The sequence below is a fragment of the Phymastichus coffea genome, unplaced genomic scaffold (assembly GCF_024137745.1).
Source record: "Phymastichus coffea isolate CEN01 unplaced genomic scaffold, Cenicafe_Pcof_1.1 PCOF00181, whole genome shotgun sequence".
Classification (NCBI taxonomy): domain Eukaryota; kingdom Metazoa; phylum Arthropoda; class Insecta; order Hymenoptera; family Eulophidae; genus Phymastichus; species Phymastichus coffea.
This window is the reverse complement of record NW_026706992.1, coordinates 18,254-34,644: the sequence shown is the minus strand read 5'-3', so window position 1 is coordinate 34,644 and position 16,391 is coordinate 18,254. Positions and strand designations below refer to the sequence as shown.

The 16,391-nt window shown below is 32.4% G+C and overlaps 3 protein-coding genes across 6 annotated transcripts; 1 reads left to right on the top strand and 2 right to left on the bottom strand.

Annotated features, from left to right (window-relative positions):
* Positions 1 to 288: 288 nt before the first annotated feature.
* On the bottom strand, positions 289 to 3,158 carry LOC131673505 (programmed cell death protein 10). 2 transcript variants are annotated; one of them, XM_058951536.1, is made up of 6 exons: positions 2,678 to 3,158; positions 1,511 to 1,745; positions 967 to 1,144; positions 748 to 880; positions 511 to 675; positions 289 to 429 (listed from the first exon to the last, which is right to left on the bottom strand). In XM_058951536.1, exons 2-6 carry the CDS (start codon positions 1,580 to 1,582, stop codon positions 345 to 347), a joined length of 633 nt encoding a protein of 210 aa, XP_058807519.1. In that variant the 5' UTR covers positions 1,583 to 1,745; positions 2,678 to 3,158; the 3' UTR covers positions 289 to 344. The 2 variants fall into 2 exon arrangements, with proteins under 2 accessions (XP_058807519.1, XP_058807518.1); XM_058951535.1 differs by lacking the exon at positions 2,678 to 3,158 and adding an exon at positions 1,806 to 1,944.
* A 3,653-nt stretch (positions 3,159 to 6,811) lies between these two features.
* LOC131673504 (protein smoothened-like) lies at positions 6,812 to 10,902 on the bottom strand. Its single transcript, XM_058951534.1, has 8 exons — positions 10,462 to 10,902; positions 9,881 to 10,177; positions 9,363 to 9,803; positions 9,117 to 9,289; positions 8,707 to 9,044; positions 8,443 to 8,644; positions 8,203 to 8,373; positions 6,812 to 8,146 (listed from the first exon to the last, which is right to left on the bottom strand). Exons 1-8 carry the CDS (start codon positions 10,513 to 10,515, stop codon positions 6,949 to 6,951), a joined length of 2,874 nt encoding a protein of 957 aa, XP_058807517.1. The 5' UTR covers positions 10,516 to 10,902; the 3' UTR covers positions 6,812 to 6,948.
* Positions 10,903 to 11,266: 364 nt separating this feature from the next.
* Positions 11,267 to 14,226, top strand: LOC131673508 (uncharacterized). 3 transcript variants are annotated; one of them, XM_058951541.1, is made up of 6 exons: positions 11,267 to 11,581; positions 11,668 to 11,765; positions 11,835 to 11,939; positions 12,050 to 12,256; positions 12,313 to 12,424; positions 12,501 to 14,226. In XM_058951541.1, the coding sequence occupies exons 2-6, from the start codon at positions 11,720 to 11,722 to the stop codon at positions 14,080 to 14,082; spliced, it is 2,052 nt and encodes a 683-aa protein (XP_058807524.1). In that variant the 5' UTR covers positions 11,267 to 11,581; positions 11,668 to 11,719; the 3' UTR covers positions 14,083 to 14,226. The 3 variants fall into 3 exon arrangements, with proteins under 3 accessions (XP_058807524.1, XP_058807525.1, XP_058807523.1); XM_058951542.1 differs by having other exon boundaries at positions 11,665 to 11,765; XM_058951540.1 differs by having other exon boundaries at positions 11,267 to 11,765.
* Positions 14,227 to 16,391: the final 2,165 nt, after the last annotated feature.

The window sequence follows — 16,391 nt, the reverse complement described above, 5'->3', positions numbered from 1 at the left end:
CCCAAGTGTTCATATTTGTCTAACTGATTATCTTTCTGATTACTAATGGAATCTGTTAGTAATTACAAAGAATGTAGATAGCTAAGTCATACCATTTTTCAGTATGAAACTACAGTGCATTTATATGAAGTTGTTATCAATAAAATAACTTTTATTTCTTCTTATTGAATGAAAACTACATTTATGTTTTTATTTTCTTAATCTTGGAATGCAAAATTGTTTTTATTAATAACAAGAGAAGAATCATTTTTGATAGTTTCATTAAACATATATTATATATGAAAATGTCATTTGTTAATAAAAGCGCACATCTCTAATAATATATTGGTAGTTCATATAATCTTTCATTCGCACTTATCCTCTACAGTGAGCATTATCATATTTGTTTGAAGAATCAAGTATAAAGCACTCACAAATACTGCATTAGCTCTAAAAAAAAGTAGAAATTTTATCAATTTTTTATCAAATAACAAAGTCAATGAAATAGTATAAAAAATAATTAAAACTTACTGTCCCTCTTTAAAATATTCTTTAAGGGTATTGCTAAAACGTTTACTATATTTAACAAATTCTCTTTTACGTTGGTCGAGAGCCTGTTTTCCAGCTGAGCCTGGTATATATCCTGTGACCTCATTAACAGCATCCAATAATTTTTTGATAGCACTTGCTATTTCTCTATAAAATTAATCTTGTATTAATTGTCTAAAGTATTTTGGAAAAAAAACCAAATTATGTTCTACAACTTACTTGATTGTTTCAAGGAATGTTTTACGATCAGTTATTTCATCAGGAATTCTACTCAATATCCTTTTCAAAGATGTAGATTTCTTGTTAAGTTCTTGAAATGCATTTTCTGGACGTCCCGATCGATATTCAACAACTGCAAATATAAAATGTTTTATATTTCTCTTGTAAATTTAAAAACTAGCTTAATTTTTATTCCCAAAGATTTATCAATAAACATACCATCACAATCTGATGCTAGACCTTGTAAACGAAGTACACTTTCATTCATATCTAGATTAAGATCTGCTCTGCGTACTAGACCTAATACTAAATCATAGGTAATCCCTGGGTGATTGAGTTCTGCATTAGCTAGTGCTTTGCGAAGAGTCTGAGCAGCCATTACATTCTGCCTTTCTAACTATAGGAGAAAATCACATATTAGTGACATTTCACTTAAAGAAGTGCATTATTCCTAACTTTCTCTGTCTGATAAACTTTCTTTTCTAACAGGTTAAGGAAACAAACAAACTAAACATTTTTGTACCCTTCTAATAATTTTTACTTTTTCATATTTATCACTTTAATACATAGGCAAGGTAATCATAAATAACGTAATGTAGTAGTAAATAAGGTACTGTAATCATAAATAACGTCCAAGTTGAATAAATAAACAACGCGAAAAATTGAATCAATTGTAGATCATAATCAATGATACTGCATAATAAAAAACCTGCAATATCGCTTTATGAAATGTAAGATGGATACATCAAATAGAAAAATTTACCTTTGCCAAAATAGGTCGTAAAATTACTGGAAGAACGAGTGATGTAACTGGAGTCTCATCGCCCATTGTCATCCTTTACAGGTTTTGATTTATTATTACTATGATGTAGACAAACAAAAGCTGTGCGATTGCACACGCAAAAGCTACTCGCGGAAACTGCTACTGACGATGGTGCTCCAAAAACAAATAAACACTCTTAATGTTTCACCATTATCACCAGAGCCTCTGACAACAGCTGTCAAATATAACCAATTAATAATTTTCTCAGTCTATTCTGGTGGACGACACAGCGTACCTAAACTAACACCTTGGAAAAATTTTCCAAGCTGCGGATACAGACGTGCATGCACAAACGGTTCAGAAAATTTTTATAAGCTACGAACGCGGACTTTCTGCGTACATTTAGAGGAGAGAGGGGGCTTTCTTGCATATAGAGTGCGCGACTGTGTAATGTGTAAGTGTATGCAAAGCTGAACGAGTTATATTAGATTAACATTTAAATAAATATTAGATTAATTTCTGTGCATACACTACCTTCTTTTATGGATATACTCAATAGTTTCTTCAATAAATAAATAATGCAAACATGATATACAACTCAACAAAATTTAACGTGAGCAATACATCTCATCATGTAAAAAAGAATGAGCTTGTCTATACTATCTACCGCGCCTACGTTAATTTTCGTTAAATATATTTTACATTTTCCTAAAGATTTCATTTGACTATAAATATGGTTTTATATTACATCCTATTTGTCAATTTGACGTATTTCTTACATCAATAATTTTGTAGACGCAGCTTTATATGTTAATTTTCAGTGAAATGTTAAAAATTAAATTTTTACAATTTAAAAAAATGATAAATCAGCTCTTATTTTTGAAAAATCAAACTCAAAATGTATTCAAACAGTTTGTTTTAATGAAAATTTGTTTATGAATGTATATTATGAAAAATTTATGTCAAAAATTCCTTTTTTTGACAAAAATGTATGTATGTAATCTGTTGTTTTTAAAATATTAATTATACCAATACATATACTAATTCAACTTACCTTTTATTCATTAAATTTATTTTATTTTATTTTTTATTCATTAATTTTATTTCAATAAAATCATGTATTTAAACGTAATAAAATTAATTAGCCTTCTCCATCATCATACTTACATTAAGTTAGTCTTCAGGCATAATTCATGTTTCTAAAAGTTGAAATTGAGTGCTCATTGAATTTACTTTAATTACAATTAGAAAATAATTAATGGCACTACTTCGATCAACACATAAATGCATTAACTCTCTTAATTATATATATTCTTTTATTTAAAAGTCATCATCATTCATTAAAAATGAAAAACTAAAAACGACTTTAATTTAATTAAAATTCTCATGCTTTCTCCACATGGGCATATCAAATCACGAATAAAATGTTTTAATATGGCATCTTTCACTTTTTAATAAGAGCTTAATGTTAATTAGTATGCTTCTACCACATATACTTTTAAACCTAATATACTTGCACGCCACAGTCCAATATCTGCATAAATTATTAATACAAAAGTATTAATAAATTTATTTTTGCACGAAAAAATCTCTGATGATTGGACTAGACTGAGTAACTATTGCATCAATGGCATAGCTAAAAGAAAACTTATCTGTGTTTTTTTTTTGACATCTACAATTGCTTATAAAAAGTCGCACATCGCGTGATAAAGGTTATAGCGGGCAACGTGGATAAAAAGGAACAATCTGCCCTCTACGCCTAAGACCTCGGAGTCTTACCACCAGGCGGTATAGAACTAGAATTTTCCAAGTGTCATATCGCTTGCGATGACAAACACTTTATTGAACGTGAGCATCAGAGGTCCGCTGAATCAGGCGTTAACTTTCCGATGCAATAGTGTAGAAAGCGGACGCACGTCCATCGATGTTGTATCTCAAATTTATTCAATCAAAGGAGGATGGTGAACGTCTGGAGTATGCGCTCACGGCAATTGACGCCGTGTTTGCTTCCAGAAGCTCCCGTACTTCCTCGTGAAGTAGTGCCTTCGGGGTGCGCGGCCGTCATAGACACCATCGACGGCCAGGCCAGATGGGCGATCCTGCCTATCAATTATGATGTGGCAGCGACTACCTCTGGCAGCGGACGCCGAAGGACGGAGAAGTGCCGAAAAGGTGCGAAGCAGCGTTTGCGGCTTCGCACCTATCATGCGGCGCAAACTGAGGTTGCCAGAAACGGCACAAGTTTTTTCTCAGAACGAAGAAAGGTAAGTTTTTTAATAATTATTAACCAGTGTTTATTAAATATATTTTTTTAATTTTTTTTTAATAGTATATTAAAAATATTATATTACTTCTTATTTTTTATTTAAATAGAAAATTTCTTACAACTCAGGGAGAGCAGCGCAGCAGCCTCTAGCGAGGAAGCGAAGCGGCTTCATATTGAAGCCGTTAGTGACGTGTTCGACATCACGTGCTTCCTCTGCTGCGGCTATCTTCTGCCAACGGCGGTGAGCTAACCTCAGGGCCACACCGTGTGCAGAGATTGCGGTGAGCGATGCTCAATGATCTGGACTCAGTGCCGAGATCATTTGAGCATCAACGATGCTTACCGTAGTCTCTTGAAGAGGGCACGGTTTCGTTGCTTGAACAACGGCTGTCTTGAGACAAATATGTACGTCGAGACATATTTGCATCATAGGTAACACTGCAACAAGGACCCTGATCTACAATACATCAGGGCCTACGGTGGTAGAGAAACATCTCCACCACTACCTAGCCCACCGCCAGTGTTAGCTGATTTTGAGGATGCTGCGAGGCCAATTGTCATAGACTTGGTGGATGGCCCACAAAGTCCAGTCATCGGAGGTGGGGAAATAGAAGTAATAGAGATCGACTGAATTCTATTACTTCTATTTTCGACACCGTCGAAGATAAAGAAGAGAGAAAGTTCGACAAAGAAGACAAAGAACAAATATTTTTAATGCGGCCGTTATTTTAATAACGTCGGTCTCTAGCCCGAATAAACTCAGAGAGAAAATATTTGAATTTCTTTTAATACATTTTCATTTTTCATTTTGTTTTTTGATTTTTTTTTCATTTTGATCTAACCCAGTGCATAACCTAGTAAAAACAAACATTTCATTTTAGATGGAATTTTTCCCACTTTACACGATTCCGGGATCAAAAATAGGGGTTCCCATTAAAAAAAGCACTTTGACCTTTAGATGGCCATGAAAAACGTATTAAGTATTAAGCAACTTTTGTAGAGGTTATTTTTTGATAACGTTGGTTTTTACTAGGTTATGCGCGTGATCGAATTAAAATGAAACACCCCGTATATAAGTAATTCTTGGCTATTTCGATTGACTTGTAGCCCTTAGGTTGCGGATCTTTTTTTAATATAGCACAATTGTACACATAAAAGTGAGATTTTTCCCAAATTTTGAAGACGATATATTAATTATATCAAAAGTTATCAACAATTAATGAAAAATTATAAAACATTTTCAAACGGCTATATTTTAAAAACTAATAGAGATATCGAAGTCGGATTCTTTTAAAAATACTTATAATGCCTTAAAATTTCGAAATAATTACAACAATAAACAATAAAAATTTTGTTTCGAAAGTTATTAACTTTTTGTTTAAACAATTGCTAATATCTCAAAAAGTATATTTTTGTTTTGAAAAATTTTTGCTCCTGCGTGTTCATGAGGATTTTGGCTATCGAAAACAATCATAAAATTTAAGGGCCCGACATATCGGAAGGTCCCTAATTAGAAGAAAACGCCTCAGCGTAAGACCACGAAAACGTCCCGCTGCCGTTGCGACGTACACCGAGGCATCTTCTTTTGATTAAGGCTACGCCTTCTGATATGTCGGGCCCTTGAATTTTATGATTGATTTCGATAGCAAAAATCCTCAAGAACACGTAGGAGCAAGAATTTTTCAAAAAAAAAAATATACTTTTTGAGATATTAGCAATTGCTTAAACAAAAAGTTAATAACTTTCGAAAAAAAGTTTTTATTGTTTATTGTTGTAATTATTTCGAAATTTTAAGGCATTATAAGTATTTTCAAAAAAATCCGCCTTCGATATCTTTATTAGTTTTTAAAATATGGCCGTTTGACAATTTTTTATTATTTTTCTTTAATTGTTAATAACTTGTGATATAATTAATGTATCGTCTTCAAAATTTGGGAAAAATCTCACTTTTATGTGTACAACAATTATGCCAAATTAAAAAAAATCCGTAACCTAAGGGTTACAAGTCAATCAAAATAGCCAAAAATTACCCATATGTCAAAAACAACAATCTAATTTTATTATATGTTCTTACTAAAACACATGCGCGTTAACTAATCTTTTTAGTAAGAACATACAATCAAATTAGCTTGTTGTTTTCGACATATTAATAATTTTAACAAAGTAAGAGGGGTTCAATTAAAACGAGGAAAGGTTCAATTTTTTTCTTATTTTTTTGCAAAAATATTAAGTTGTGCGAAAGGTATCACAGTTACAAAAAACCAAAAAAGGTACATAGTTTTTAATTTTTTATAGTTCAACTAAAATAATGATCATTTGTGGAGGGTTGGGTTGAGTTAGAGATGTTTCGAATGTCCACTACAGTTTTTTGGCTGTGGTAAGGGTATATACATGCTAAATTGCATATACTATATGCACATATGGTATGTATCGGCTGAATATATATCGTACATATGAGCGTAATACATTTTTACGTAGCGACATCTCATGACCTTAGTCTGTTTTCTTTTTTTAGTTAGTTGGGTCATTCTGTATAAGTTTCGATTTAAAAAAATCGATTGCAATTTTTAAATACAAAATGTGGGGATCGATTCCATGACGAGCGGCAGCATTGGAGGAAACAGGTTATTGTTACCTCGCGAATCTCTCTCTGCCTTATCGACAGGAATTATTATGAATAAGATCTCAGATAACTGTGTGCAGCTATTTACCGCGCGATCTCTGTTCTTGTAGTATAGTGGTTTTCTAAGTTTAGGTTAATAAATATTGTGTATATTAAACTATTTATATTCAGTTATTTCTCTTCATCCATTTACAAACGCAAAACAAGTTTTGTTTTCAAATTCAAATATTAGAACCACACTGTGACTTACAAAATCAATAGAAAATTTATTAAAATTATATTTACACATTGTTATTATATAAAATTAAATGTTAGAATAACACATTGTAACACATAGATAGCTGTATTTAAATTTAATTACTAAATGTTATTTACACTACTCATACGTTAATTATGAGGTATTAGTCACAATTATATTCAAAAATTATATGCTTAAGATATAAAAATATTGTACTCATTCTAACGTTGGCTCTTATTTCACTTCATATTGTTATATCAATCATTCATTTGGTATCAAAATACAAAATGTAGATAGTTTATAAAATTTCGTTACAAAGATAAAATTTCCAACATTTCAAGTGGAAGAGTTTGTGTGGCAATTTCTCTTGCATGTGATTGTCCATCAAACTGTGTAGATTTGTTTGATTCTGGGTTAAAAGATGAATTGGTTGAACCTGAATTACTTTTAATTGGTTTTTTGCCATTTATTTCTTCAACATTATCCTTCACTTTCGTATCTTTTGATTCATGAAGTAAATGCTTTGAAGCTGCTTCATCTTCTAAGAAATATTTTGTTTGGCATTCGGCAGATATTCTTTTGTCATAACTTCGATTATAGCTTTTAGAACTCTTAGAGCTTTTATTGCTGACTTTACTTCTACTCCTTTCATGCATCTCTATTGTTTCTAACATTCTTGCATCTTCCTCAGGTTGACTATCTTCATTGTCGCTATCTTGATTATTATTATCCCTATGTGCAACTTCTACATCTCTATCTTTATCTGTTATTGCATTTTTCTTTTCATCACTACTCATATTTTCATCAGTCTCACTCGACCTCGGAAATAAAAATGGTAAAAGTTTTTCAGCGTCTTTTAGAGCTAAAGCTCCTTCAGGCAAACCTGGACGTCTCTTCATATTTGGTACTTGCAATGGCACATTATTTGAAGCAGCTCCAATTGATAAAGCAGAAAGAATTTGTACACCGAGTTGACTTTCCTGTGATGTTGTACTGCCTCTTCTATAAGCTATGACTTTACTTGATCTCGATTTCTCAAAATCTCGTCTTCCTCTTCTGTAAGAATCAGACCTTTTTCTAGTTCTTTCTGATAATTTTTTCCTTCGTTTGTGACTACTCTTATGTGTCTTTAGCTCGGCTTTCATTTCACTTATAGATAAAGCAAATTGAGAATCACAAGAATTTCTTCTAGATTCAACAGACACACGGCGTAAACTAAAACTATATTGTGAATCTGTCGAATTTCTACGATTACTTGATATTGAGTTGTTAACTAACGCCCCTCTTCTTGTAACCAGTTTTGGCAATGCTGCAGCCCATGTCGAACTAAAATCCTGAGAGGCTACAGAGTTAAGGTCAAAATTTAAACCTACGGGATCTTCATGAGTATTATGGAAGGTAATAGATAGACGACCAGCATCATTAAACATTTTTCTCTTTGCAAATGCTTGAGCTATAACTTTGTGTTTTTTTAACTTGACTGGCTCTTCAGTTTCACGGTTGCAAATTCTGTAATTAAAAGCAAATTTGGTCAACAAGAACTACACTTTTATAAATAAAAATACCTCCTCAAAAATCTCATCCATGTATCAATGGTTGATCCTGTCCAGACCCAAGAAGACATCAAGATACCAGTAAAAAATGGAGTCAGTAAATGGAGTTGTAATTTTGCTATGCTAGGTCTTGATTTTATTTTACATTCTGAAACTTCTGCATATTTCGATGTTATGGAACAGCTGCAAAATAATTACATTTATTACTATAGAAGTTGTAGATGATTTTGTTTTAATCAGTTATAACCTTACAGTATAAACTCTCTGAAGCTTTGTTTCCATTCTTCTGAATGTTCAAAGTCATATAAATGGCAATAAAATGTTGAAATAACAGCTGCAAATGTAAATGTAGAAAATAAACCCACTCTAACAATAGTTTCTCGTATCTTTGAACTTGCTTTTTCAGATATAATTTCTTGGCTGCTAATTTTTAAGCGAATTAAAGTTATTAATCCTGAAAAATAATACAATTTTATTAAATTTATATCTTCATTTTAGCATTTTTTTTTAATTTACCTCTGAATAAAAAGTATCCTCCAATAAGTACAAAGGTTAAAACAGGTCCAAGTACAAACCAAGCTCTGACAATATGGTTATTGTATCCAACAAAACAAATTCCTATCATGCTATTTCCATCAATTTCACCCAATGCCATTATTGTCACTGTTAACATCAGTGGCAAACACCAAGCTAATAGATGAAAATATGCACTTTTTTTATCAATTCTATCTTGAATTTTTCCAAGAGCTTGAAAACTCATATGCCATGTATAAGTTAGAATGACAAACCAAACCATAGCTGCCATTAATGAATAATATACTAATATAAATATTACTACACAGGATAAATCACCACTAGAAGTATAGATAAAACATACATCTTACATGTTATTAATTTAAATTAGTAATTAAATTTTTTATATAAACCTTGGTTCGCTCATCCTTAGCGTATTGTCTTTTTTGCAAACAATGTTTTCTTTTGTATTAAATGTAAACTGTGCAAGCCATCCAATACAAGATATCATGAAACAACAATTTATGTAAAATATCACTAATGCTGGATATTTATTGGCACTCCTCCAGTCAATTATAAACGTTATCTGAAACAATGTATATTTCACGTAAATACTCGATTAAACTAAATTTCATAATTGCTGTGTAATCTGGACTTACCACAGTGAATGCATTAAAAGAAATGCAAATACTAGCAGCCCAAGCAATAAATGACTGTATTTGTTTTTGCTCGTCATGTGTATAAAGAGGGTCATTACATGGAGTTCCACATCCTTCAACTCCTTCAAATATAGCAAGAGCATTATCAGTAGGCACTAATGGTGAAAGGCACTTTGATGTTGTGTTAAATTTCAATTCTCTTGCTTCGTTCATACATAAATGGGGGAACAGTTTTGTATCATCACACTTTATAAATTTTGGCCATATAGTGCTATTAAAAATAACTTTGCATGGACCAGAAACCACACGACACATCTCATGAGATGGTAAATTCACTGTACCATTAACACATTTAGGCATAAATAGAGAGCAAAGAAAAGGTTGTACAACTGCCCAGCACTTAGGAATATGTTTTAGACCTTGTAATACATATAATCTTTCCTACAAAACATAGCATAGAGTTGAACAGTGAGTTTTAAAACAAGCTTGTATATACCCATTTGTAATTAATATATTACCTTAATCATAGTTTGTGTACTATACTCTGGAATAAGGTCCAAAGTTGTTGTGTCATATGGGAGTTTTGTTCCAAAGCAAGTTGCATTTTCCAATGGTATACATTTTGCAGGTCTTGTGCAATTAGCTGGATCTGCTGGATATTCATCATTTCCAAATCTGTCAGTAAAATATCTTTTATGACGAATATTATGATAATCACTCCAGGATGTATTATCTAGTCTATGCGTTTCAAAACTATTATTTAATTCTAATCTAGATGAAGGCACTAAGACAGCTAAGTAAAAAAGTAGTATCATCTGAAAACATAATAACTAAATTATTAGGTGAAAACTTGTGTTTTTACTTTCATATGCATTTTAAAATGAAGGCTCAGTGTTGTAAGAATCTTATATATTAGTTTGCATGGAAATAATATCGTGAATATAAATAATGGCAATTATATGATGAATACTATTTCAAAAATTTTTGTAAACACTCCAGAATACTTTGCATTACTCAAATAAAAAATTAATTTTTCAGTCTGTTGGGCACGTGACTTCGTCATCAAATAAACCAAAAAAATACCCAAAGAAATACTCACCTTCATTCTACGATAATTCACTCGCAGAAAGTCTCCTTTTATCTCTCTCCTCATATTTCTAAACAAGATTCCTAGGTCGGCGTGGCCAGGGCTATTGGAGTATCACATCCTGCTGAAGATATCACAAAAACTTCGTCGAACGCCGAAGTAAAGTAGCAGGACCCCACACGCGAACGTCTTCACCGAACGCCGGCCACCCACCACGAAACCCAACAAGCCACGCTCTCGCCTTCGCCTCTACATTTCTCCCTCTCGCTCTTTCTCATTCTTGTCCTCCCTGTTTCCCTCATTCCTTAACGATGGCGGTCGTGAATGTGAATTTCGTCTCTACTTAATGTCACGGGTCGTCCCTTTTTGAAATCCCCGCTAGAGCAGGTAGGGGAGTTATATAGAGATTAGAGCGTCACCGTCTCGAAACGCCCGCGCAATAGATCGCTATATATCTATCGGCTATTATCTTGAATAATGTTATATTTTATTGTCATATCTTTTGTGTGATCTACATTTTTTAACAGTTGTAATAAATGCGTCATGGTATGCAATGAACTGCTCACACGCGAAAATGCTCAATAGTAATAATTAGGCTTAATATTGTACTTTGATACGTATAATAATTAATAATTTAAAAATTTTATTTTAATCGATTCATTTCAAGTATTTTTCAGATATCCAAATTTTTTTACTACTCTAGTACGGGTACCCTATTGTTGAAATCGAATTCCCACCTATTTTTATTTCTTCGGTGAACCACTTTGATGGCGTTGGTATCAACGCGAGATATACGAAACAAGTCGAATGTCGAAAACAAACGAGTATGGAAGTGCGAACTGTGAATGCAAAATCAAAATTCAAAAGTGCACACAAACATCGAAATAGTACAAAATAAAATAAAATAGCAATGGAATATTTATTTATATTTTTAAAGTTTGTTTATGATTTTGATAAATATTTCTTTCTAACAAGTTTGCAGTTTTCATTTGTGTTATGAATGAAAACAAAGTACAAAGATTATCTGTTTATTAATATTGGCGGGCTCTTGATAAAAAGACTCAAACTATAAAAGAATGTAAACATTTCTTTATAAGTTTTCTTCGACAATATGAGTGTTCTTAATAAAAAGGTGAAGCAGAAATGTTGTGTACCAGAGTGTAAATCGAAAATCACTGCAAATACTATTTTTCATAAGTTTCCTAATGATGACAGTAGGAAGAAAGATTGGATACGCGCTTGCAACATAACCAATAATGTCACTTCTGACATGCTGATATGTGGATCTCATTTCACTAAGGACGATTATCAAGCAGGTAACAATTTGCCCCCATAATGTGTGTATTTACATTGAAATAGAATTCTTATTATTTAAAAACTTCTAGTTGCCGATTTGGGGTTACGTCATTTAAAGCTTTCAGCTGTACCTAACAAAAATTTATTAATCAATTTTGATGAGAACATAATGATTGAATCAAATAAACAAACAAGTAAGTGTACTTTCTGAAATACATTTTTAGTTTTATAAAAAATGTATATTCAATGAAAAAACCATATATAACTCATTGTTTGTATACTATTTTACTTTAATAAATACCAGATCCAAGCCTAAATCAAAGTCTAAATAGGAGAAAATGTAGCCTGTCTCAGTGTAATGTACCACCAAATGAGAAGACATCTTACCATTTCTTTCCAAAAAAAGAACATATTAGACAACAGTGGGTACAAGCATGTGGAGTTAGAGTGAGTGTACAACCCTATGCTTGTATTTGCAGTGCTCATTTTGAAAGAACAGATTTTATAACAGGTAAATTTGTATTTAGAAGTAAAGACTAATTTTAATTGATTTATCATTTCTTACAGGACCAAATTCAAAACAACAAATTTTGAAACTTGATGCAGTTCCAAAATTGAATTTACCTAAACACTCTATAGTAAAATCACAACCACAAAAACCAAAAACTATCAATGAAAGGTACAGATTAATTTTTCAATAACAATAAAAAATATGTTTTTAATAATAATTCATGAAAATGGTTGTGGGTTTTCAGCAAGCTTGATGATAAAATAACAACCATTATATATGTTCCTGAAAATTGCAGCCATGGAATTATAAATACAAGTGGAATTGATCTTAGCAATTCAAAAATTGTGATTAGTAAATCAGATGATTTGCATTTATTCAACGAGAATGTTTTTTGTGAAGTACAGGATAGTATAAGTGTTAAGAGTATTGATGACACTGCAACACAAAACGAAAGAAGTTTGGAAGAAGAAGTTACTATACTTGAAGAAACTGTAATCAAACCATCACTAAGTAAAAAACTAAAACAAGGATATAATCGAAATACAAAAAATGTCCAAAAGAAATTTATCATTAGTAAAGAAGATAATATATATAAAATTGTAAATCCAGGAAATAGTAATAATAATGTTTTAAATCAAACAAATAATGTGGAGTTGAAAAAGAAAGTTAAGACTAGTTCAATAAAAAAATCTGTTATCAGACCAGGTGTTTCTGCAGTAACGTTATGTACTGATTGTGGCCAGTATTGTAAAATTGAAGATGAAGATTTATTGTACAAAAGCTATAAAAACTTGGAAACATTAGCTGCTGAATTATTATTAGAATTACAAAAAACTACTCTGTCACATGAAGATGAATATATTTTGTTAACAAAGAAAGGAATAGATATATGTAACAAGGCTATTGAGAAGCAAACTATTAATTTAATGGAAATGTTGACTAATGATTATGAACTGATGGCTTTTACTGGAATCAATTTCAAATTGTTAAATAAACTAACAGAATTAGTATCTGAAGTTGAAGCTAACAGTTCAAGAAAATATAATATACCTGCCAAAAATAGAATAGTAATTTGTTTATGTAAACTCAGAATAAACTTGAGTTTTGCCTGTTTGGGTATGTTATTTGGAATGAGTCAACAATTATGTGCAAGTAGTTTTTTTGCAATGTTAAGAACTTTGTCCCATCTCTTGGAAAAGACCATTTATTGGCCTAAAACTGAAGAACTAATAAAAAATTTACCTGAATGTTTTCAATCATTCAAACAAACAAGAGTAATATTAAATTGTAGTGAAACACAAGTTGAAAAGCAAAGGTGTTTTAACTGTCAACAAAAGTTAATGGAAGATAGTGTAAAAGATGAAGCAATTAAATTAGTGCTTGGTATTGCACCTTCTGGATTGATAATTTTTAAAAGCAACATTTTTTATAGTCAATCATCCAGTGTATCTGTATTTACACAAACAAATATAATGGACAAATTTGATCCACTTCGAGAGGCTATCATGGCTGATAAAACTCTCAATATTGAAGCTGAATGTGCTGAGCATAATATTACACTTATTAAATTACCAAAACTTGGAAAAAAGAAACAATTTAGTAAACAAGAGGTTGAGTTAATAAAAAATATTTCAACGGCTCGCATTCACGTTGATAGAACGTTGCATAGGTTCAAGATGTACAAAATTATGCAAACCAAAGTTCACTGGAGGATATTACCCTACTTAGATGAAGTTTGTACTGTCATAGCAGGTATTGTTAATCTGAAAAATCCTATACCTCCCAATGAAATAGACATTAAGTCAGTTGGACCTATTCACATATGATCTGTAACATTTATACATTTTTGTGAAAGAAAATGTCATAGAAACGAAATTAAGAAGAGAATTCGTCTTATATATGTACATTTATAAATATTAATTGACAACGCGACGTAAATGACTCGGATATTTGATAAATAAGAAACTAATGACCAAATAAATATTGTTCCTTATTTGTATAAAAAAGTGCTTGCTTTGCTCACACCAAGTTTGAAGAATCAATGTTCTTTTTTCGCGCGGTCGCTCGATCAACAAGCATCGCGAGCCTCTATACCGACGTCAACCCTTTGTGTTGTGTCCCTTCCCGCCTCCCCTCTTGTAAGCTGCATGCACTTTATCTTGGCGGCGAGAGCTGAGTAGAACAAGCTACACGAGTGAGATAGGGAAAGAGAGAGAAAGAGTCTTCGCCGTCCGTCACTCTACGGACGGGCGTCGCTAGAGACTTTTCGAAAAAACGAAGAGTAGGCACACGCGTTCGCATACACACAGGTTTTGCCGTCTATTCGCGACAGTCGCTACGTCTCGACAGGTATTAAATGAAAACAACATAATTCCATCTTGAAAGTGGTATAAACCTGCACAACAGTGATCGAAGTTGGTGTTTTTTCAAGCAGACACGTAAATTGCAAACTGATAGCCGGTGAATAGGAAGCAGACAGACACTCAGCCAATGCATGTGAGTGCGTCGTTCTTTTATTTTGAATCGTTTTCTCTCAATCTTCTTTCAAGAGTGTGTGTGTGTTTGTGTGCCTCGCGTGCAAGTGTAAATAGTGGTGTTAGCTGACGGTAACGTGACGTTTGCCTACATCGTATCATATGTTGTTTGTTTTCATCGAAAATACTGATTTTCCCCTCCGTGTCTGTTCATTAGGCTTTCTTTGTTTATATAATCTTGGTACGCGCCGCCTAAATCTGCGCCTCGACTCTCCCTCTAGTTTATCGCGTGCGGTTATGAGAGAGGAGAGACAGAGGCGCTCGATTGATCGATCGCGCGGGCCTCGCGTGCGCACTGTACAAACTCAGCTATATGAGCATGGTAGAGATTCTCGTTGTTCATAGAAATACAATCATACGTAGATCTTTAGATCTTTATCTTCTATTTTTGAGAATTAAAAAGCACAAGACAAAATAACGTTGCTCATTATCTGGCGAATGCGGTGTAATGGGAAATTGCAGGCACCGATATATATGTCGAAACAGAGATTTCAGGGGTCTGATAAGTGGATTAGAGGTGCTGATTACTCGCGTCTGTTTGGCGCTCTTCCGACAACTTTAAATCATTGCTATGCTATTGCTATTGCTGTTCGATTATGTAACGTTTGGTAAAACGTCATTTGTTACTTTCGTGAATTGTTTTATCAAATTAACTATTTCAAGTTACCTTTAGGTAAAACAAGAGGAAAGTTTAGTAGAAAAGTAAAAATCAAACCTATTCAGTGATCTTCGGGGTAATGTAAATAAGTATCCTAAAAAATAAGGTTTTGAGGAAAAGATTGAGCCTTCTTGAAACTCTATACAGCCACGTACTTTCGACGCCTGTTAGTAAACTAATAAGAATAACTCGGCAATTAATTAATAGATTCCGTTGTAGAAAGCACATTATTTTTTAAAATCAAATGAGTAATGTGAAAAAGTATTTTTTTATTCAATAAATATTCAATATGTTAAAAATGACCATTGTTGAAGGTTATTGGGACTTTTGACAATAACTTATTAACGAACATGATTGCGTCTCAGCTTAAATTGTAGCTTTTTCAATTCTTTACAATTTTTATCTTGGACTTTTCCATCTAAAATGCATACTGCGAGTCACCGAATACGTGTTTCTGCGATATTTGAACCTTCATAAAAAACTGATACAAAATCGATATAAATTTTATGTAAGGATACTATTTACCTTGTCCTGAAGACCACAGGATAGACTTAATCCATCTCTTAATTTTACACCAAATAGCTACTTGATTGGTCTACTCGTAGAAGTCATCCGTTCTTACTGCAATTGCGTGATTATTTTTTTAACTTATTTTCTTAATAAATAAACAGGAATAACAGAATTTTTTAGTCTTTTTTTCTTCTCCGATTCACTATTTTAAGAAACTGTCGTGCGTATATTGAATGGCAAATATAAAGTGTTTTGTGGCCATTTCTCAGTTTTGCCTTATCAAATTGATATAGCACTCATTAAAATATTTCCAGATGTTTCTTTTCATAATTGTAACTTCATTATGTTGGAACTCTGAGAAGCGAAGCGAAAATAACTAAAAGTTTTAATGAAAAATTCTAATGGCTAACGAATGATCGATGCTATTAAAAGT